Raw genomic sequence first — 24,493 nt, 5'->3', positions numbered from 1 at the left:
CAGTATCTTCACTCTACCTTTAAAACTGAGCCCGCTACAACCTAAAAGTCACAAGTTACGTTAAAGAAATTAGTGGCGTTAAAACTAATTTGTGTTAACACGTTATTTGACAGCCCCGTATATTCCTCTGATATTTCTTTGTCATCAGTATTATACTTATACCTCATGTCTAAATCCACATGTATCTAGTTTTAATATATACCATATAGTAACATACATTCTGTTACAGCTACTCAACAGTGGGTTTATTATATTTTTCTCTCACATCAGGTGTTGGGCTCGGTATCAGTGTATCCGTATATTATAGGGACTGTCGGTCTGTGAGTCTCTCCAGATAACAGGGAGACTTTTCATTATAGACACATAATACACCACATGGTTGTGTTGACCAATGCTACACATCACACACACCTTTTAAATGTGCCTGTCATATTTATGAAATACTAATGCAATATTTATATTGTATTAAGGCACTAATGCAAATGAATTCACTGGTTCAAATGATTCATGTGAACACATCTTTTGAGCTGTAGACAGCAAAACTGAACGTATAGTGTTTGGATGGAGTTACTGTATATTATTACTTACTGTTCTTAGCGACATGGATGAAGACTTGTGATGTCGTTAGGTCGGTCAGTCATCAATCTTTTGGTCCAACACTTCCTACTAGTACTACTAGCCAGATTTCCATGGGTTTTGCTGGCTGTGGATTTTCATCTCGGGATGGATCTGAATGTTTTTGATAAACCCGCCTTGATCATAGTTCTATTTTCTGTCTTGGTTGTCATTAAATATGTTTGGCTTAATGATCACTCCATCACATTACTGTGCCACAGGGTAAACCTTTATTGATCCCCAGAGGGAGAAATCCAGCTGTTGCAGCAGCGCAAGGACAGAAATAAGCACCGAAAGAGAAAAGGGGAAAGAAGAAGTCTAAGTATATAAAATAAGAATAGAAATAAAAAATAAAGCAGTTAACAGTACCTACTACCAGTGTATTTAGACTAATAGTGCAGTAATGTAGAAGTTGTATCACAATACAGTGGATGGTTCTTCAACTGAAAACAGTTACAGACAATACGATTAAGCTTTGCAGGTTATTACGATATTATGATGAGATGACTTTTAATATGAAGAACAGTGTTTTCCAAATTGAAAGTAAAGATGTTAAGAAAGTACGAGATGTGAGCTTTGCTCTGTCTCTGACTTCTGGAATCTCTTTAAATGTACTTACACGAATAGAAAAAACAGCCAGAGACAAGTACAACAAGATTCAAGATTCAAGATTCAAAATGTTTATTGTCACGCCAGTTATACAAGTACAATCGTATGAAATGCTTTTTGCTGGGAAGCTCCATTAAAAATAATAAGTTATATTACAATTATAAAAGGAAATACTTTGTACAAGGCATATTAAGAGCATATACAGTAAAAACATATACAGGCATATTAAGAACATATACAGTATATACAGTATAAGATATATGATTTAGGTACTTTTTGTGTGAGAAGGTGTCATATGAATTATCTATTTAAAAGTCTGATGGCCTGGGGGAAAAAACTGTTCCTCAGTCTGCTGGTGAGAGTCCTGGGGGTCCTGTATCTTCTACCAGAGGGCAGGATGGAGAACAGGCTGGTGTGGGGAGGTTAGTACAAATAAAGGTGCACTGTCTAGATTTACGCCCTCGGGCACAGGATGAGTATTTTAACATTTAATTCGGCCTTTAAAACCATTCACAATCTAGTTAGAAGTGTCCCTGGCAGCACAATGTAAGAGATCTCGCAAACAATGCAGATTACAGTTTTAAATATAAAGAAGAGGCCAGGGTTACTATGACATGAGTGTATGTATTTTAGTCCCCATGAGTCACTATTGTAACCTAGCACATGGGCTGTGAAGGTCTGATTTGGTTGTTGTTTTTATCAAATGCTGCTAACTTAACATGTGTGTGTGGATGAAGTAGGAGTACAGGATATATAAAATGTCTTTATATTGTGTGCTCTGCATATATTTTTTTGTCCGTTTCTATTTGTTTAGGTGACGCTTTTATTCTGAAGAGTACGGCCCCGGAAGTTCTGTTATTTAGCGACGAAGTGAAAATAAAAAACACGTCGGTGTCTCTGAAGCTGGATGCGTTTATCTTCTATCAAGGTAGGAGCAACAATACAGGACATTTATTTATTTGTCGTTTGGCATTATTTAGTTCACAATTCAGTGGTTATATTTGTTACTGTAGAAACATTAAGCTCAATCTTCCATTAGTAGTCAGTAACGTTAACTCGTTTCTAACTATATAACACACAGCGGATGTTCACCAGCGGTTTGGTGGAACATCTGAACAAAATGGTGTCTGTTTAAAGGTACTGGATGTCAACAACGAGAAGGGCTGTCTTCGCCTCCACCTCGGACTATTATTCTCTAGATAAAGAAACTTAAATATTGTCCAAACGCCATTTAATCCAGGAGGCCATTTTCCGTCTCCGTAGATGCGCCTGCTGGTAAAATACCTCTAAATAACACGTTTCCATGTGGGGAGACGGCTGACATGCCATCATTATAGACATATACAACGTCTTCTCACACGACGGTTCGTATGATGTATCGAGAAAAAGTTATTCCTCTTTCTTTCGTTTTCCTAGGAAATGTCCAGCAACATGTGTCAATCTGCGCTCCTTACATGCATACAGTCCTTTCAAAATAAACTTCCGTCTTCACAGGAAACGACTTCCGCAGGTTTACACAAGAAAGCTACTTAGTTAGGCTGAAGAAAAGATTGGTTTGGTTAGGATTAGGCAACAAAACAACTTTAGTTAAAGCTGAAGTAGGCGAGATTGGAGCAAATATGATTTTTTTTAAAAAGTAAATTTTATAAAACGGTCGCTATATCCTGACAGTAGTACATGAAACAGGTAATCTGGAAAAAAAACATGTTCCTCTATGTCCTCCGGTGTCCTCCGGTGCTCCTAACGGCATCTGCAAGATTTCACAGACCAGAGGAAAACAAGCAGTAAGAGCTGATCTGAGGTCTGCTGTCCAGCTGCCGTCTATGAGCCGGCTGTCAATCACTCACAAACTCCGACCAAACGGTCAAACTAGGCGGCGCTGATCAAATATGAATCAATATTAAGTTACGGTAATGCCTATTTCTCGCCTCAAATGTTTTCAGAATCATCTTGTAGTGCACGGTTTAGCTGTAAAATGGGAAAGTTTGTGACGCGGCAGCCATTGTGAAATCGGTTGAAAAAGATCATGGTTTGGTTTAAAATAACTCCGGAAGAGGCGTTACTGAAGTATGTAATTTACATGCCAAATAAATCAACGTTGACTTCTGGTTTCACACGGGACAAGAAGGCCGGTCTCCTGGACGAAAGTTCGATATTTTTTTTACCCACCCATCCGCCTCCCTACACAGCGTTCGCCGCTAGTTATATTTACCAGTTCACGATTACGGTAATTACACACAAATTGATTTTGTGGGATATACACCAATTACAGCGCATTACTTTTTGTAGGTATAACTATGAAGAGTGTATGAGACCAGACTGAAATGTAACATGTATGCTGGTTTATGGGTCCTGGAGTGTTTTTGCCTGGTTTTGATTACAAATTACTTCGCCAACCAAAAGCTGACTAAATGTCTTATATTTGAAGGTAAATGTCACAGAGATCTTGCAGAGAAGTATAAAAGTACAGCTCTAAAGACAAATTTGATGGTGATGTTATACAGTTTAATCAAATATGGCATATGTGACCATTTTAATTTCAAAGTAAAAGTTGTTGTAGTCATCAGTGATCAATATCCTGTCAGATTATTTCTACATCCAGTTACTACCAACATAAAAAGTCACCCATAGTAACAGCTTACAAAAACCACAATCATCAAAATACCAAGGGCCTTGACTGCAGACGGTGCGAGGATGTCAGCTTCTGGAAATGGCTGAAATTTTACAAAATCAAAAATTCAAACTAATTTGAAAATAAAGTAATGTAGGGAATAATCTGTATTTGTCTTCAGTTAATAAAGGGCCACTAAGTCAATGCCTGTGATCACCATAAGGTGACAGCACAAGATGAGGGCTGAGGTTGGAGTTGAATGAAGTGAATGAGCTGAGCTTGTCACCTTGAATTCATCTTCTTTTGTGCTGCAATTCTTTTACTACTATTATGTGCACGTTATGTTTATTTATCTTCTAATCTTATTGCTGTTTGCTTCGTATTCATTAGCATTTTGTGCCTGTTCAGCACTTTGGTCAACTGCGGTTGTTTTTCACTGTGCTATACAAATAAAGTTTGACTTGACTAACAACGGACCTGATTCGATTGTTATCAGTCCATTAAATGGGTGTTGTCAGTTGCTATAAGCACCATAGATGTGGGTCATTAGGGGCCTACTACACCTGCTATGTTAAAAAAAAAGTGAAACTTAAAAGCAACACGTTCTAACATGTTGTAAAACTGAATGAAACGCCTAGTTTTGAACACAAAGCAAAAGGGCTTCTTTAGGTTTAGGCAACAAAACTACAACTTCTTTAGGTTTAGGCAACAAAAAAACACTAAAGTTTAGGTGAAAACATTGTATTTTGGGTTAAAATAACTAGGAACACAAAGACAACATCACACTGTTGGTTTCACACGGGATGCAAATTCCCATCTCCTGGGTGTAAACCCTGTGTTTTATGTCCCATCCATCATCCTCGACCATCACCCCATATGGAGTTTCACAATGTCTGTACTACAGCACCTGACTTCCACTTCTGCTCCTGTCATAATTACTATGTTCACTAGAGGTCGCTGTTGTGTTCTTTTATACCTTCGGTGATCTACTATGTGAATAGATGATAAAACCTACTTGTGGTTTTTTTTTTTTTTTACTAATGGGTGTATTGGGCCCCTAATGACCCACATCTATGGGGCTATCTATAGCAACTGATAATTATTTAATAGCCTGACAACAGTGTAATCGGCTGAACAACAACTCTGCTCTAACTCTGTAATTTTATTATTGATTTATTTAGCAATCTTTTTGAGTAATCGATTTAAAAAAAAATTTAAAAAAATAACTACAAATGTCCATCACAACTTCACAGAACCAGAATCTTCACTTTTTTCATTTTGTCTGAAAAATGTAAAGGTATTCAGTTTATGATGATGTGAAACAGAAAAATAGGTCTTTCTCTATCATTTTCACATTGGACATTTCTTTATCAATTATTATAAAAACTGTTATGTAAATAATAATCTTAACTTGTAAACTAATAATTGCAAGAACTGTTAAGTTTATCCGACGAATGTAGTATGAGAGTATAAGAAAGAATTCCAATACTCCCATCCCCAAATTTAATTTCAGAACATCAATATTGAGCTGGGAGTAAATAATGGGAACTGGTTGTGTTATTGGGACCTATAACTCCTAATATATAACTCTTAATGTGTACACAGGGAAATACTCAGAACATGGATCTCGTTGGAAATCTGGAAATCTACATCCCAGTGGAAGCTGAGGTGAAAAACATCCCTCTGTGGAGTTTACCAAAGTCAGTGCTTAGACGAATGGACCTCCCCCTGTCTGACCAGGAGGGCTCCAGGAAGCTCACAGACTCTCCAGAAGGCATATGGATTTGTCCAGCGGTCATACGGAAGAAAGGCCAGAAACTGGCCTCCCACACAGAGAACATGTCCTCACTGCTGGGCAGAGAGTTTCAGGCCGTGCCGGGTCCCTTCCAAATGTCCTTTGTTTCCTCCAACCGCACAGCTTACAAGGTGCTGAAGGAGACCATGCCTGGAAAATCGGTCTCCACACACACATCTCATGGCTCCCTGTTACCTCAGGGCTCAGCACCGCAGAAGTACAAAGCTGCTGTCGTCATCTACCACGGACGCATTTACCTGTCCAGCAAGAAGCGCAAACGAAGCCGACGTCAACGAGAGACGGGTGAACCGCAGATAGAGTCGTCTAGAAGCCAAACTAAGGTAACGTGTTGTTTAAATTGTTGATTACATTCAAGTCACAGAAAAAAACTGGGAAAGACAGACAAGGTAATTTGAGAAGTTGTAGCATTAGTCTCGGAAGTGACTCTTCGGTCATGCTGTGAGGCTGTACTTAAAACTAACGTCAAAGAACTAGCGGCGATGAAGGCCGACTGTTGCGTCGCCTCACGTCGCCCGTGTCTTGGCCGACGAGTTGCACTTGAACACACCGCAAAGACTACAGCTGACGCCAGTAAGCACGCACTCATGCACCTGCGTGAGAGGAAATAACTCTCCTCGTCAGCAGACAACGGTAGTCTGTATTTGTCATTCAAAAAGGTAAACCGTAAGACCGAAGGCTGCGGATATACAAGCCTGTGTTTACTCGTTGGCTTGCTTTTCCTCACTTCGGTTTCTCGTGGACTAATTCGCTTAAGCAGAGCAGCCAATCGGAGTGATTTCTCTCACCGACAAGCTCCGGCTGAAAAGCCTCTGAGACAGGCAGACTAGAGCTAACGGTGTAGGATATACCATAAATACTAGGCCGACAGACGCTCACCGACGGCTGTTGACTCGGTGTGTCAGGGCCGTTATGCACAGTGGTGTTTTGTCAGCATGTTCAAAGGCTCACAATAGAAGGTTATACAATTTAAAGCTAAAGATATTTGACTGTTCCTCTTATAGAACATATTTGTGCGCAGTAACATTTACCTGAGACTTGTTTATCCTCCTGCAGTGCCGGTCTCCTCAGGTTTGTCTTGAACCTGCAGACAAAAAACTACGAAGGAAGAAATTGCGTGCCACGTTGCCCCGAACATCCCCACAACAGCTGAAAGATCGTCTCACAAAAACGGATCATCCCTCCACCACAGACCAGGTGAGCATAATCATAATTCAATGTGACATAGTACAAACAGGTGACAAATTACACAGACAAAGGGGGTAACACGAAATACACAGACATTAATATGAGACGTAATGAAACAGATGCTATGATTTGACTATGGTACAGATTTTAGATTTGTTTTTTTTTGTTAGTGGGAGTATTGTCAGTGTTTTGTGTAATTGTATCATATATGATTATTCATATTAGGGCTGTTGTGGCTCAGACGCAGAGCGGGTCGCCCTCCAATCGGAAGGTCGGTTATATAAATGCAAGTCCATTAACCATATGTGACAGAGGCATGTGTAGGTATGTCCGAGGAGGAGGAAAAATAAATGCATAAATATTGTAATATTATTGATGAGTAAGATCAATAACTACATAAAATAATAATAATAATAATAATATGTAAGGTTGTTTGTTAATTTTTTTACAGATACCATTTAAAAACTGATTTAAATGAACTTGCATTTATGTAGCACTTTTCTTTGCCATTCTTCACCCTTTCACACACTGATGGCACAGCCTTCGGTTGCAGTTTTGGGTTCAGTATCTTGTCCAAGGACACTTCGACTTTCGACACTTCCTTTGAGCCACAGCCGTCAACAAGATAACTCAGATACGTGGCTAATTGAGATTCAGATTTGCATCGAAAAACTACACACAAATTATGGGCAGAGGGCTTGGCGCTTGTTGGTCTCCTCAAAATTACAAATCCTCCAGACCCCCAAGAGAAAAAAATCAATGACATACACAAGGCTACTTCACGTTAGTTCAAGTACAACTCTGGTCCCTGGGTTCTGTTTGTATACTGCTTGGATTGAATTTTGAGTCTAATTGCTCCTTATGCTATTTTATTTTATATACTTTTAATTGTTATCATTTTACCTTCCTCTGAGTATCTGTTTATATTATTATTTCTCTCCTGAAATTTCAGTTTTAGGATTTTTGGTTCATCGTGTATTGCTGTGAATCCCAACGTGTGAATATGAGCCTTAAGTGATACCACTCTGTATGTCCTTCAGGAGCTGCTAAATGACAACAGGCCCAAGGAGAAACACACCACAATGAAAGTAACACACAGTGAAAACAAGAAGGACGTTATGATCAAGAGAGGTGACGTATCCTCATCCACAACCGGCCATTCTGTCCCTCAGTCCACTGACCGTGTGCTCAAAGCGTACAGCCGTCCTCATAGGGATACTGATGCAAAGCAGGCTGCAGAGGAAGCAGGAGGCTCAGAGCCAGCTTGGTGTCAGCCTCAGGGAAAGCAGCAGCAGCAGGAGGAGGAGGTGGCCAACAACGACGGTGGTGAATGCGACAACCAGGATATGGGCAACGAAGAAGCAGACTACATACAAATGGACAGCGGTGAACCGGACAATATTGTTGGTTTTGTAGAGCAAAGTAGCAACTGTAGCTGGACCAGGAGAGAGCCTGAGGGTGTAGCTTCTTCTTCCTCCACGTCACTGCAGGAGTTTGACTTTAAGGCGCTGGCGGAAGAGGAGAAGATCGCTCAAATGAAGGCCAAACTCAGACGGAGTGAAGCTGCTCTCAACAACCTGCACGCCTCATAGTGACGGCTCAGTCAGAGTGAGCAACAGCAATGATGCTTCAGTTCCCCGAAAGTTAAACTCACAACGATACATTTACCCTTGAACACATGCAGTATCCCGGTACATCCACAATATGGACATTCTGGAACATACATAAATACTAGGGGTGTCACGATTTTGACGTGTTCTGATCAGACGCATTACATTAACATTTGCATTTTGGAGCATAAAACAGCAAATTTAAACTATTCAGTTCTCGAGTGGCATTTTAAACTGCATGATTTAGCCTAGCGGCTAGCAGACTTTAGTTAGTTATTTTTCCTTACTCATAGCTCTCCTACTCTTATTTGGTTTAACATTAAGTCACTGATCAGAGGAGAGAGAGAGAGAGAGGAAAGAGGAAAAAAAGAGAGGAGAGAAATGAGCGCGACAGTAAATGACAATAACACTGTATTTTGTAGATTACAGCACACTGTAATGCACTGCAGAAGGATTTCTGTTATGTTTTCGTAATGATTCCGTACTGAGGTAGGTCACACAGATACTGATATTGAAAAGATGCAGCTTTATATATTGTAAACTGCTGTAGTCTAGTCGTGTGTGTGTGTGTGTGAGGGGGGGGGGGGGAACGTTACCTTGGAAGGAGCCCCGAGGGGGAGGGAGGGGAAGGCGGGGGGGTTTAGACGGAGCTCCTGAGGTGATGCTACTTTAAAATATATGCTAGCTTTCCAACATCGTCGACCCTATCTTTGAGTTCTCTTTTTAAAGAAGGATTTGAAAGTGTAAATGACAGTTGTCAGGGCATAAAACCAATGAACTGTTGATCTTTATCAATCCAGACTCCGTAGTCTAACGATGGTGATGTTTAAATCGAAAAATCAAGTCAAATTGGGGATTTGGAGAATCGTGAAAACCTTAATACGTACATATATACAAACCAGGATACTCGTGTGCATGTACACATACTTGGTACAAGATCTTTTGAAAACTCGTAGTTGCATTTCCTCGACATTTGCGAGGAAATACTATTTTTTCTGTTCATCTTGTATTTTTATTTTTCATGTACATCCTTAGATGTGCCACTCTTCTGATGTGTTAAAAAAAAAAAAGGTAATTGTGACTTTGATTTCTGCTGTCTGGACGCGGCTCCCTTCACTACCATATATCCAACCTATATCGTTGAGTTTGCGTCCTTGAATTCCTTAGGTTGAGCTCATTTACCCCGTGCTTGTGCCTCTGATGAAACATAATTTTGTTTTGAACATACTGTATATGATGTTTAACACAGACATACTCCCTTTTCATGTGATGCCTTTTGAATAGTGAATAGTTTTGGTTTGTGATAAAGATGTCTGTGTATGGAACTGTGACTTTAGTTGTTATTTAAAGGACCATTCAGCAGATTATCTCCCAGATGATCTGCATTATTTCCTGCTGCTGCCTCTCGCATATACAGTGTACATTATATTTTTCTGACTTTGTGCCAAGCAGCTCTTCTCTTTCTTTCTTTTGAAATGTAATCTTGGAAGCAAGGGATCCAAGGAAGTACACTGATGTTCTTCTCCTCAGAGATTCAACTTCCCCGAAAAAAAAAAAGATTAAACTAAGTTAAAAACGTTCAACTTTCTATGTCTTCACTTCTTCGTGTTGCTGATTGTGGGATGAATAGAGATCTATTAACAGAAATGGAATATCATATTCATAACTATGTTTTCATTAGTGTATGAATCACCTGAAACTAAGAATCGTTAGCTTAGAATGAGCCCATCATATCTTCATAGGGAGCGGGTCCTCTTGACGGAGTCCGCCGTGTTGCACCGCCGTGTTTCTACAGTAGCCCAGAACGGACAAACCAAACAGTCACTCTACAGAGAGCCTTTTAAAGTTGTTATGTTACCTGAAGGCCACCGTAGTTCTCTGACATGCTTGTAAAACTGGTTAGGAGTAATGTTCCATTGCTCCTAAAGTAGTGTTATTATGGTAAAGATGGTCTCATGTTACCGCATTCTTGGAAAGGGAAGAGTGAGCGGAGGGGTACTCGGTTGGTTGCAATCTGCAACCACACCGCTACACTCTGTAACCTTCAAACAGCTTTGTAAACTAATTTCTGTTGTGTTCCACGTGACTTGCAGCATTTCTGTATTTGTTGTGTATTTTTCACAGCGTTTCTTTGTCTAGATGCTGCTCACGTGTGAATGTGTTATCTAACAGCTGTTTTCCTCATTTGCTTTTGTTTTGTCTATTTGCATGTTTTCTTGCTCAAGCTGCGGTGAGCCGCGCTCTCAGGGCCACCGTACACACTTCACTTGTGTCCCGTACCGAATGAATAGGACCAAACAATGCAACTCAATTGATAGAAATGGGGTGGACAAAATAATGGGAACACCTCAGCAGGGGGGATCCCAGGTAGCTCTGGGACCAAGGCTGAGTCCTTACCGCAGCAGCACCAGGTTCCAATCCAAACTGCATGTGGCCCTTTGCTGCATGTAGTCCCTTCTCTCTCCCCTGTCCTGTCCATCAAGTAACGGCAAAACAGCCCAAAAAATATCTTTAAAAAAAGAAAGAAACACCACCGTAACTTTGTGGCGGTACTGAGTTCCCCAGACTTTAGTTGTTCAGTCAGAAGACTGAAAAACAGTTCCCATCCACATAATTATATAAAATAAAATGCCTTCTTAATAATAATAATGAACAAATGCCTCTATAATAACAAACAATTAAGGAAACTGAAATATTGGTTTGTGTTTTTCCTTTTACCCTCCTTTAAAGTTTTCCCAAATAAAATACACTAAAAGAAATGGGTATAAAGGGTTTCATTGAAAATCAAATGAATAGAATACAAAAATACAGCCTGCAGGCGTTAGGCTATCGTAAGGCAAGCCAGCTGTTGCACAAATGGCACCTAATCGTCCCAGTGCAGGTAACCCAATTGGTTGGCACTTAACTTGTTTCCCCAACTAGGAGTCAACACTCTCAACAAACAAAACACAAAGATCACAGAATCCCAAAAGGGCCCAAAACAGACCAGAGTTTCTGGTAAAGCTGGTAACACATGTTGCATTGAGTGAAGGAGAGATCAGAATGACATTGGGTGTGCAGTTTCTCTCCTCTTTTAAGCCCTACAGAAAGGGCGTCGTTACACCCTGATTGGCCAAGAGGTGAATGCACCAAGCTGCTCTCAACTATCATTTAAGAGCCAGTCCCCACACCCTGCGCAACAGGTGAACTGAATAACCCTCTAATCACTCAGCAACTCAACCAAAAAAACACCAGGGAAAAGGGAAACAACAGCAAACACCAGAGAATTGGCAGCTGCCACAACTCCCTCCCCCATATAATAAACACCGCCTCCAAGGTGTTTTACACACATCCTTTAGACAGTTATTTACCTGGTTTCAGAGACAGGAAGTCACTGCATCTTTGCAAATACACCAAAGGATCTTTCTCATCTTGAGGCCCGCCATAGCAAGGGAAAAACATCTTAATTGGAAGTTTGCCATCAGTCACTCTACAACAGGGGTGCCCAATACGTCGATCGCGATCTACCGGTCGATCGCAAAGGTAGTGTGGGTAGATCGCATGGCATTAAAAAAAAAGTTCTAGAACTTACTCACAGAGGAAAAGTACCCCAACATGAGGAAATGTGCTACCTCCTTGACTGCATTATTCGGCTCCACTTATTTATGCGAGTCAGCCTTTTCCCACATGAAGATTATTAAGTCCAAATGCCGTTCCACCTTGACTGATGATCATTTGGAAGTGTGCTTGAGGCTGGCTATCAGCAGCTACTGTCCGGACTATGCATCCCTGGCTGATTCCATTCAGTGCAAGTCATCAGAGTAAGGTAATGACAAAAAATGTACAGAGTTATATTGTACAATATGGGTTCATGCAGTTATGCAAGGTACACCAACATATATTGTACATATAAAGAATACTCAATATATTTATAAATAAATATATGTTTTGCATTTTTATAGTAGGTAGATCATTTTGACTTGGTCATTTTATAAGTAGCTCGCATGCTGAAAAAGTGTGTGCACCCCTGCTCTACAACCATCATCCTGGAAAATTTCACCCTTCGGAGCAGCAGCTCCTGAGCAATCTGAAGGAACTCCCACAGGTGCAGAGGTAGGCAACAAAACCACATTTTTAACAACTGGAGAAACAGGATATGTGTGTGCTTGAGACGAAACTGCAACAGGTGTGACTGCTTCTTTAAGGACCCATTCCTCTCGCTTATGTATTGAATTGACCTGAGAATTGAGTGCACACTGTTGACGCACAAGAGACTCAAGGGTAGCCTGCACTGAACCCATCTGCTGTCGCAATGTATGCACCTCGGTCACCAGAAGTTGTACATCCTTGTTTTCAGTGACCGCGGATGTAATGGAGGTCATCAAGTTTTGACGGTCAGTAGTCGGGGACTCTTGGAACTCAGACTGTGTTTGTTGTGCATTCCACTGAATGGCATTTATGCACTTTGAACCAAAATCCCTTACTTCTGCGAGCAAATGGTTACTTGCTTTCTCCACCACATTTGTTATGAGAGTAGTACACATTTTTAGAGCTTTATCGATGGGTATGCCTTTTGAAATGTTTGACAGCCACTCACGCTGCCAATCCACTGTATTTTTAAACACAAGTTTCATCGACTCTACAGCATTAGCAAAAATGACTAAATCCGAATCTGAGTGTTCCTGGGTGGGAGGAGCTACAGGAACTGGGGATGAAGGCAGAAGTAATAAGCCCTCTAAAGCCAAAAGAGGATGAGTGTCCACAGACAACTGTGGTTCTACTGGAGCATCTACCCATCCCTCTTCATCATCATCATCCCGTAAGTGCACCTCCTGCCCAACTACAGGCATATCCAAGCTAACATTTAAAGAAAGCTCGGATTCCAATTCCGCAAGCGACGGTTCCAATGCGGTCATTGTAATGTCTGGATCTTCCCAAGACATGAAGGATAGTCACTAGTAATTATTTGGACTAATAGTCAAGCCACACTCCACATACACATCTCAGAAATATACACTCAAATACACTTGCTAAATAGATATCAGAAGATGGGACACAAAACTAAATCTCTTTATTGAAAGATTATGCTTTGTGTTACGTGTCCCTTCGTGGTTGCCAATTATGTGGCAGTACTGAGTTCCCCAGACTTTAGTTGTTCAGTCAGAAGACTGAAAAACAGTTCCCATCCACATAATTATATAAAATAAAATGCCTTCTTAATAATAATAATGAACAAATGCCTCTTCAATAATGAACAAATGCCTCTATAATAACAAACAATTAAGGAAACTGAAATATTGGTTTGTCTTTTTCCTTTTACCCTCCTTTAAAGTTTTCCCAAATAAAATACACTAAAAGAAATGGGTATAAAGGGTTTCATTGAAAATCAACAAATGAATAGAATACAAAAATACAGCCTGCAGGCGTTAGGCTATCGTAAGGCAAGCCAGCTGTTGCACAAATGGCACCTAATCGTCCCAGTGCAGGTAACCCAATTGGTTGGCACTTAACTTGTTTCCCCAACTAGGAGTCAACACTCTCAACAAACAAAACACAAAGATCACAGAATCCCAAAAGGGCCCAAAACAGACCAGAGTTTCTGGTAAAGCTGGTAACACATGTTGCATTGAGTAAAGGAGAGATCAGAATGACACTGGGTGTGCAGTTTCTCTCCTCTTTTAAGCCCTACAGAAAGGGCGTCGTTACACCCTGATTGGCCAAGAGGTGAATGCACCAAGCTGCTCTCAACTATCATTTAAGAGCCAGTCCCCACACCCTGCGCAACAGGTGAACTGAATAACCCTCTAATCACTCAGCAACTCAACCAAAAAAACACCAGGGAAAAGGGAAACAACAGCAAACACCAGAGAATTGGCAGCTGCCACAACTCCCTCCCCCATATAATAAACACCGCCTCCAAGGTGTTTTACACACATCCTTTAGACAGTTATTTACCTGGTTTCAGAGACAGGAAGTCACTGCATCTTTGCAAATACACCAAAGGATCTTTCTCATCTTGAGGCCCGCCATAGCAAGGGAAAAACATCTTAATTGGAAGTTTGCCATCAGTCACTCTACAACAGGGGTGCCCAATACGTCGATCGCGATCTACCGGTCGATCGCAAAGGTAGTGTGGGTAGATCGCATGGCATTAAAAAAAAAGTTTTAGAACTTACTCACAGAGGAAAAGTACCCCAACATGAGGAAATGTGCTACCTCCTTGACTGCATTATTCGGCTCCACTTATTTATGCGAGTCAGCCTTTTCCCACATGAAGATTATTAAGTCCAAATGCCGTTCCACCTTGACTGATGATCATTTGGAAGTGTGCTTGAGGCTGGCTATCAGCAGCTACTGTCCGGACTATGCATCCCTGGCTGATTCCATTCAGTGCAAGTCATCAGAGTAAGGTAATGACAAAAAATGTACAGAGTTATATTGTACAATATGGGTTCATGCAGTTATGCAAGGTACACCAACATATATTGTACATATAAAGAATACTCAATATATTTATAAATAAATATATGTTTTGCATTTTTATAGTAGGTAGATCATTTTGACTTGGTCATTTTATAAGTAGCTCGCATGCTGAAAAAGTGTGTGCACCCCTGCTCTACAACCATCATCCTGGAAAATTTCACCCTTCGGAGCAGCAGCTCCTGAGCAATCTGAAGGAACTCCCACAGGTGCAGAGGTAGGCAACAAAACCACATTTTTAACAACTGGAGAAACAGGATATGTGTGTGCTTGAGACGAAACTGCAACAGGTGTGACTGCTTCTTTAAGGACCCATTCCTCTCGCTTATGTATTGAATTGACCTGAGAATTGAGTGCACACTGTTGACGCACAAGAGACTCAAGGGTAGCCTGCACTGAACCCATCTGCTGTCGCAATGTATGCACCTCGGTCACCAGAAGTTGTACATCCTTGTTTTCAGTGACCGCGGATGTAATGGAGGTCATCAAGTTTTGACGGTCAGTAGTCGGGGACTCTTGGAACTCAGACTGTGTTTGTTGTGCATTCCACTGAATGGCATTTATGCACTTTGAACCAAAATCCCTTACTTCTGCGAGCAAATGGTTACTTGCTTTCTCCACCACATTTGTTATGAGAGTAGTACACATTTTTAGAGCTTTATCGATGGGTATGCCTTTTGAAATGTTTGACAGCCACTCACGCTGCCAATCCACTGTATTTTTAAACACAAGTTTCATCGACTCTACAGCATTAGCAAAAATGACTAAATCCGAATCTGAGTGTTCCTGGGTGGGAGGAGCTACAGGAACTGGGGATGAAGGCAGAAGTAATAAGCCCTCTAAAGCCAAAAGAGGATGAGTGTCCACAGACAATTGTGGTTCTACTGGAGCATCTACCCATCCCTCTTCATCATCATCATCCCGTAAGTGCACCTCCTGCCCAACTACAGGCATATCCAAGCTAACATTTAAAGAAAGCTCGGATTCCAATTCCGCAAGCGACGGTTCCAATGCGGTCATTGTAATGTCTGGATCTTCCCAAGACATGATGGATAGTCACTAGTAATTATTTGGACTAATAGTCAAGCCACACTCCACATACACATCTCAGAAATATACACTCAAATACACTTGCTAAATAGATATCAGAAGATGGGACACAAAACTAAATCTCTTTATTGAAAGATTATGCTTTGTGTTACGTGTCCCTTCGTGGTTGCCAATTATGTGGCAGTACTGAGTTCCCCAGACTTTAGTTGTTCAGTCAGAAGACTGAAAAACAGTTCCCATCCACATAATTATATAAAATAAAATGCCTTCTTAATAATAATAATGAACAAATGCCTCTTCAATAATGAACAAATGCCTCTGTAATAACAAACAATTAAGGAAACTGAAATATTGGTTTGTCTTTTTCCTTTTACCCTCCTTTAAAGTTTTCCCAAATAAAATACACTAAAAGAAATGGGTATAAAGGGTTTCATTGAAAATCAACAAATGAATAGAATACAAAAATACAGCCTGCAGGCGTTAGGCTATCGTAAGGCAAGCCAGCTGTTGCACAAATGGCACCTAATCGTCCCAGTGCAGGTAACCCAATTGGTTGGCACTTAACTTGTTTCCCCAACTAGGAGTCAACACTCTCAACAAACAAAACACAAAGATCACAGAATCCCAAAAGGGCCCAAAACAGACCAGAGTTTCTGGTAAAGCTGGTAACACATGTTGCATTGAGTGAAGGAGAGATCAGAATGATTGATGATGACACCCTGATTGGCCAAGAGGGGAATGCACCAAGCTGCTCTCAACTATCATTTAAGAGCCAGTCCCCACACCCTGCGCAACAGGTGAACTGAATAACCCTCTAATCACTCAGCAACTCAACCAAAAAAACACCAGGGAAAAGGGAAACAACAGCAAACACCAGAGAATTGGCAGCTGCCACAACTTATTACAGTATAACTCAATACAATTTAGGGAGGATTTATTGTAGGACTGTTGTATTTTAGCTATAGGTGAACATCTGTGTTAAAAGTTGGTTCCAGACTTCAAAAAATGGATATCATGTCTGTGACTATGATGGATATCCTGTTACATATACGTGGTAGGAACACAGCAGAACAGAGACAACATGTTAAATCATCTGATATGAGTTCCAGATGAGATTTGAGTGTGAAACGGCGTGAGGAGTGCAGGGCGGAAACGTCGGTGCTGTGGTCCTGCCCCTCCTGCTGCCGCACTATAAGATTGTAGGTCTCCTCCTGGAGCCGGTCCACACAGACAGGATGCACTCCTCATGCTGCCCTTCTGCCTCACCACAGACACTGAAGGTAAGACTTCGTTTCACTGTTGTTGATTTCCCCTGCAGTGTTGTTTACTGCTACTACTACTTCTCATGGTAGCGTTGAAATGATTTACTGATGAGTAATTGAATAGTTGCTGAAGATTTTCTGCTACTTTTCTTTCATGCGTCCAATAGTTTCCTGCAATTCCCTAGAAAGAAACATTTGTACTGTATAAAGGTTATCAATTGGTTCTGATTAGAGGGGAAATTGAGGTCATACAAATATACAATTCAACGTATTTGGAGAATAAAGTTGCCACCAATAAATTAACAATGGATGAATATTTACTTGGATTTAAACAGAGCGGTCCTTTCAATGTTCTTCCCCTGAAAATCATTCAAATGCTTATAAACTCGGAGAACTGTCTCATAATTTTGCCTTTATTTTTCCAATAATTAGTACTTCCTAGGAAATTATGGGGCCATAAAATAAAGCATGATGTCATATCTTTGTAAACTTTGGATTTTGAACTGTATCAAACAAAACAAGCAATTCAAGGACATGACTTTAGGATTGGGAACTGCTGATGGACAAAATGAATCCAGGTCTGACCCCACCTGGGGTCACTCGATATGCTGAAGAGGGAGTGGGAGCTTTATGAAATTGATACATTATAAATGGTGTATTAGTAGTTGATATATTTCAAACAGAAAAAATTAATTAGGGCAGCAACTTTTACAATTTTTATACTGACCAAAAACAAAACATCTCAAGGTCTTCTTTTTTTTTTTAGCTTTTTCCAGAGCTGCCTGGTTTACAGTTTTGGTTGAGAAATGTTCTCCTTCTGTATGTAACAAAGTGAATGTTGTCTTCTAATCATACCTGCTTTACTGCCCATAGGTGTGGAGTATATCAATAGGGAAGAAAAGGGAGTGAAGGTCTCAATAAATAAATACAAAATAATAAATAAGGTCTAATGATTCTTAATTACAAACGTTCTGATCAGTCAGGAATGTTTCTTAATATTAATAGCTATTTACAGACTGTGTGGGCTAAAACGCACAAAGAGCCTAATTCTCCTGTTCTGTTTACAATCAGACAAGCTCATTAAAATATGCAATAATTAAGATTAGTGTATATGATGGAATAGTGGCATTAGGATGTGCCAGAGGAGCCAAATTTGGGCTTTTGCGGTCAAAATATTTCTCCAGAGAGAAACAGTCTAGAACCGGGCCTGGTGCATACTAAACAAAAGCCTTTTAATAAACTTTGGCCAGTAAGTCGATTAAAATAGTTTTCACTTGTAAATGTAAATCAACTTTTATTGTCACACATTGTACTGTACACAGCACAGCACAAAGGGAAATTTAGCTTCTGCATTTAACCCATCCTAGTATTAGGAGCAGTGGGCAGCCACTATACAGCTGCCCAGGTAGCAGTTTGTGGGTCCAAGGTCTTGGTCAAGGGCACCTTGGCAGTGCCCAGGAGGCAAACTGGCCAGCTACCAGTCCGCACTCCGTATATGGTCCGTGAAACTGGAACCTTCTGGTTCCCAAAGCCAAGTCTCCACGGACTGAGTCACATTTCCTCTGCTGTCATCTGACCGGTGAAGAAAAGGCTAGAGGAAAGTCATTATGAGCACATTTTTAGAGGCATTTTTTGGCCTTTATTAGACAGTCAACAGTAGAGAGATTACAGGAGGACATGAGGAGACAGAGATGGGGAACGACAAACCAGGGAAGTTAAGGTTGATGGCTGGCACCTTAATCCCTCTAGGCCTCAAGGGCACCCTGACTAAATGAATTCCATTGTGTTTTGATAATGAGCTTGGACAGAAACACCATCAACCCATTTGTATGTTATAGGCTCTGAGTTGTGTATTAAAAGGTTTTTCTTCTCATCTTCAGGTGATGTGTGTTCGGATGTGTATTTTCTACTACACCATGTGTCTGGCAGGCTGGCCGCAGTCCTCGGAGGCAGCCAGACTCCGCTGTGGTACTGATCTCCTCAGTGACCTCATATTTGTGTGCGGGGATCGTGGAATCTATTTAGGTAAGTCTATATCATGTTTTCCACTTATTTCGCAGTAACTACCTAATGGCACCGGTCACCGGAAAGTGTGGCTTTATTGTGTCAGTAAAGGTCAGGAGGTCACCAACATCATTTTTGATTAATTCTCTGGAAACTGAGACACAAGTGAATGCAAGTACATTCTTCAGATGTAAAAGTGTTTTGTATGTGATCCAATATTGAAGCTACTACCTTGCAAGATGAAAAGCTGAAGTTAAGGGGCCCTATTTAAACAATCTATATAGCGCATGGTCTAAAGTGCATGACGCCAGTGCACTTGGGGCGTGTCCAACTTCACTTTTGCTCGTTAAGCAGTGCATAATCTGGGCACAAAGTAAGGCGCGAGGGGCAAAGGGGTCGTATTTAGTCTTTTAATTAAACATAGGTGTTTCTGGGCGTAACAGGAATTAAACCAATCAGAGTGTCATCTCCCATTCCCTTTAAAAGCCAGGTGCATTGCTATTTAAAAGGCGGATTCTTCAAATTGGAGAAGCAAGCCTTTTTCTGCTGAAGAAACGGAGCTGATCGTGTGCAAAGTGAAAGTGTGCATGCACCGTGATCTCTCTGGCCACGGCGGTCACGCCAATGAGAGCGCGCTGCAGGTTGAGCAAACCAGAATGCCTGTGAGCCTTACTTCATTGTGTTTTGTTAAAGGAGGTTGCGCTTCAATGGGATTCACGGTGGAGTGCTAGACCCAAAGTCCACTAAGCATAAAAATGTGATAGGGTAGCACATTTCAGATTTCAAAATCAAGGAGGACAAAATACTAACGTTTCACTTGTTTAATTGGCTCACGTCACAATAGGCATACGTTTACGCGTTTCGGCACGGAGCCTTCTTCAGAGCGTGAGCTCATATGCTACCATATCACATTTTTATCCTTACTGCCTTATATACCATTATATTCCGAATTGTCACCTGCCGCCTAAATTTTGTGTTTTCCTTAACATAAATAAAAACATTGTTAGAGCGAGGAGCGTTGCTGCGCATCCCTGTGTGTGTAACAAGCAGAGTGTACGCATGTTGTGAACCTGCCAATGTAGACGTATCTTATTATCTGAATAATGCGTCCTTTAAATAATGACAGAAATGAAGATTGATTCTATTTTTTTTCTACTCTAGATTTGAATAAAGATAAATAAAGATAATAGGACCAAATGTTATCAAGGTTATTCTACCCTGTGGGTTAACACTTACACTAGCAGAGGTGTATAACACAGATATGGTCAAGGTCATAATGTCAACGTGAAAACACTGCAGTAACTCTGAGCAAGTTATCAGCTCCACAACAAAACGCATACTGTTCGTTTATTTACTTAAAGGCTAGACACAACACAGCTCCTCTGTATCACAGGTTTCAGCAGCAAACTGGACAAACGCAACTTTTTATGCAATTTAATATATCATGGTTTATCTTTTTCAGGCCAATCTTGATTCCACTGTTTTAAACAATAGTGATTCATCATTAGATACAAATATGTGACATGTAAATAAACTGACTGGTTGGATTGAGAGCGGTCACTTCACAGTGGACCTTATACTGTAAGGCATGTTGCAGCATTTAATTAAAATAAGGATTATTATTATTATTATTATTATTATTATTATTATTATTATATAATCTCTCCCACTGCACACAGAGAATTACCCACATGACCTTTCACTTGATTAACTTTACCCTGGTCTGACCAAGGCCACTTTCTCCTCATGCTATCAGAATGGTGGCAGTCCACCAAGATGGCAGCATACTCACCAGGACACTGTGCCTCAGTATGTGATAGTCATTGTTAAAACATTTGTTATCTGAGAGCAGCGCAGCTTTCACACTAATAACAAAGAAAGGTGTAGACAGGGAGAAACTGCAGAGAGCCTCTCAAACAGAAATCATTCAGAAGAGCTCAATCTCACTGAGCAAAGTAGACAATTCACAGTATATAATACTACTACTACTACTATTATTATATTAGTATTATTATTATTAATATTGGTATTATTAATATTATTATTAATCATAATAATAATAATTATTATGATTAATAATAATAATAATAATAATAATATAAAAGCACACGAAAGTGAAAAAAAAAAGCTTTCCTTTACCCTGTCAAGCTACCATGCATGTTTTGGCGGCTGTGGCTCAGAGGGTAGAGCAGGTCGTCCACCAATCGGAAGGTCGGCGGTTCACATGTCGCCATAAGTGTGTGAATAAGTGTTTAGATTAGCTCCTGATGGGCAGATTGGCAGCCTCTGCTATCAGTGAATGGGTGAATGCTGACCTGTAGTGTAAAGTGCTTTGAGTGGTCAGAAGACTAGAAAGGCTCTTTATAAATACAAGTCCATTTACCATTTGTGACCACCTGAGGACATTTAAGCTAGCCCGTTTTTCTTTTTTAACGTAAGGGAGGCTTTGAAGAAAGACAAGAATCTAATGTTGGACATTTCTCTCTCCGCAGGTAAAGGTACGTGGTCTGGTTACGGCCCTCGGCCCAGAGGGAAGGGGATAGTGGACCAGTGCTGTCGGCCAGGTGGCTGCGAACTTTATCATCTGGAGATGTACTGTGCCAAACCAAAGAACCAGCAGAACACCACAGTATACCCAACTACAACCACAACCACAACCACAACCACAGCGCCTCATACCACTACAGAGCAAGACACGGTATGACCTCTACTGCTTGAGCATTATAGTTCAGCCTCGACCTTTGGAACAGTAGCTTGATAGAATAGTCTTAACTCAAGGTTCACCAACAAGACTGTAAAAATGCAGCTCAGGTGCTTGTATAAGGGTGGTGTGGGATGGTCTTTGTTGTTAGGGAGTCAGTGGATGGGAGCAGAAAGATCAAGGAGGTACAGTAAAGGTCCTCATGGGTGCCAAAGTCTGGGCCCGATTTGAAACAGACCCATGGTAATCCTACACTAACCCGACATGCATAAATACATTTTCAAACAAAGAGAGACCAAATCTGAAAGGAGCCCGAGGACAGTCAGACCCAGTCCGATTAGATCAGGGGATAATTAGACCTGATCTGAGAGAGACCCACAGCAATACAAGGGGGCCCTACCCAACCCGTGTTGAGTTCAGAAGAATTTGTCTCTCAGCTCTTCTGCTGTCTGAAGTGAAATACAATGCAACTTTGTCCTCCACTTAGCATAAGGCACCAACCACCACAAGAAACAAAAATCGTATGTGGTTATAGTTTGAGAAAAGTATTAATTTATACAAGTGCATATTTTAATGAGGTGGAAAAAAATCTAAATGTGAGAATGGTGACTTCAATACCTGAAGCAAAAGTATACCATAATAATAAAGTTGGTATCTGTTGTAAATCCTAACTTGGCCCCCCCACACCGGGGCCAAGTTTACCTGCTGCAGCCAAGCAACATGTCCTTCAATCAACTCCTTATTCTTATCTTTGTCTTGCAGACTCAGCAGTTCCAAGCAGTGTTTCAGAAAAGACTCTCCGAGCACCTGGGGGCTCCCAACAGTCCAAAGAGGGAAGCTTACAGAAAGAAAACGCAGCCTTCACTTCGACGGAAAGGCAAAGTTGCGTCGTCACGCAGGAGGAGTAAAACAAGGAACACAACCATCAGGCCTCCGTCAACCTCTGGGAGTCCCCCTCAAAGAATGCTGACGTTTCAATCGTGGCCTTTGACCTCATGAAAAGCTCAATATTTATGGTTACTGGATTGGACCCGGCAAGTTCGAAAGACTGATGCTGACTGTTGTAATATTAATTCTCTACTAAGTAGGGATCACAGACAGATTTGGAGGGAGTGGTGTTTGTGTCCTCTTTATAAATAGAACTCCTCCTGAGGGAAATATCTGTCTCTTTAGCTGCTCCACTATGTTCACCAGCTAGTGCCTATAACTGTGTCTGCCTGCCGTTTGCTGCTGAGCAGGTAGTCTACAGTGGCTTTTTACGTTTAATGTGTGTGGGAAAGAGCTGCATGGGTCACATTAGTTGATAATGTGTTTACTTAGATGTGCTGTTTTTTAACAGAGAACTAATCGTGACACCGATATGTTAGCTTGTCATCCACTGTGGCTAATAATGTTTTCTGATTAGTCTTTTTTAACACATTAATTATCATAGATGTATGACATATATGTGACACACCTGCAAAGAGTAGTGTGGAATACAGTGCACAGCACTTTTTATAGTACTTTTGACTGGCTTACGGTATGTAGCTTTATGTGATTGGGGTCCAGACATTAGAATGTACCAAAGAAGTGTGTGTAGCCTTAAACTTATTGAATGGGTCTGTAGAACTTGTCAGTTGTACTGATTTGTTTTTATTCTTTTCTCTGTCTGAGATTAAGAAGTAAGATGTTTATTATTTTGTGTTTTATGTAAAAGAATTTTATTGCATTCGTTATTTATTATGACAACATAAGACTATAATAAATATTAAAACTTAATAATATTTTCTGGTGTTCATGTTATGACTTGATTTGAAGGAGAAAACTTAAAAAAAAAAAAAAAAGTAATTTGAAGTTTGACCATGATCATGATTCTTCCTCAGGTGATGTTTCACTTGTTGCTCACACAGACTGTAACAGGGTTGGTGTAGGTGGAGAGAGTTAGCAGCGTGGGGCTAGTTAGCAGGAGCTCCGCATGAGCCGATTAGAGAGTCGGGAAAAAACGGAGCAGAGATTCCCGCTCTGTTACTTTATTCTACAGTACTTAACATCGACCGTACAATGCCAGGTCTCTATGGCACTATATTCACTAATCATACATGAGCAGCAAAAGCATGAATCCTATAACAGTCGGGGACCAGCCACTGGAAGAGGTCGACAAATTCACATATCTAGGAGGTGTTATAGCTGTGGATGGTGGAACAGAGGAGGACGTAAAATCGAGAATCGGGAAAAGCAAGAACAGCATTCAACATACTGAACAAAATCTGGAAATCATAAAACATGTCACTAAAGACCAAACTCAAAACCTTCAACTCCAACGTTAAACCAGTACTGCTGCATGGATCAGAAACCTGGAAGACCACCACTAACATCATCAACAAGCTGCAGACATTTACTAATCACTGTCTAAGACGCATCCTTGGGCTCTACTGGCCAAACACCATCAGCAACGTCAACCTGTGGGAACTCACCGAGCAAGAGACAGTAGAAGTACAGCTAAAAAGGAGAAAGTGGAGCTGGATTGGACACACTCTAAGAAGCAAAATGGCAATAACTGAGCAGGCACTGACATGGAACCCACAAGGCAAA

The 24,493-nt window shown here is 40.7% G+C and overlaps 2 protein-coding genes across 2 annotated transcripts; both read left to right on the top strand.

Annotated features, from left to right (window-relative positions):
* The first annotated feature begins 2,014 nt into the window (after nucleotides 1-2,014).
* On the top strand, nucleotides 2,015-8,804 carry LOC141772292 (uncharacterized). Its single transcript, XM_074643123.1, has 4 exons — nucleotides 2,015-2,152; nucleotides 5,441-5,971; nucleotides 6,705-6,845; nucleotides 7,877-8,804. The coding sequence occupies exons 1-4, from the start codon at nucleotides 2,132-2,134 to the stop codon at nucleotides 8,426-8,428; spliced, it is 1,245 nt and encodes a 414-aa protein (XP_074499224.1). The 5' UTR covers nucleotides 2,015-2,131; the 3' UTR covers nucleotides 8,429-8,804.
* A 7,910-nt stretch (nucleotides 8,805-16,714) lies between these two features.
* On the top strand, nucleotides 16,715-23,685 carry igf3 (insulin-like growth factor 3). Its single transcript, XM_074643122.1, has 4 exons — nucleotides 16,715-17,235; nucleotides 19,098-19,242; nucleotides 21,714-21,919; nucleotides 22,685-23,685. Exons 1-4 carry the CDS (start codon nucleotides 17,191-17,193, stop codon nucleotides 22,919-22,921), a joined length of 633 nt encoding a protein of 210 aa, XP_074499223.1. The 5' UTR covers nucleotides 16,715-17,190; the 3' UTR covers nucleotides 22,922-23,685.
* Nucleotides 23,686-24,493: the final 808 nt, after the last annotated feature.

Source organism: Sebastes fasciatus, chromosome 8 (assembly GCF_043250625.1).
Source record: "Sebastes fasciatus isolate fSebFas1 chromosome 8, fSebFas1.pri, whole genome shotgun sequence".
NCBI classification, from domain to species: domain Eukaryota; kingdom Metazoa; phylum Chordata; class Actinopteri; order Perciformes; family Sebastidae; genus Sebastes; species Sebastes fasciatus.
The sequence above is the reverse complement of the archived record's forward strand: the minus strand, read 5'-3'. Positions and strand labels throughout refer to the sequence as shown.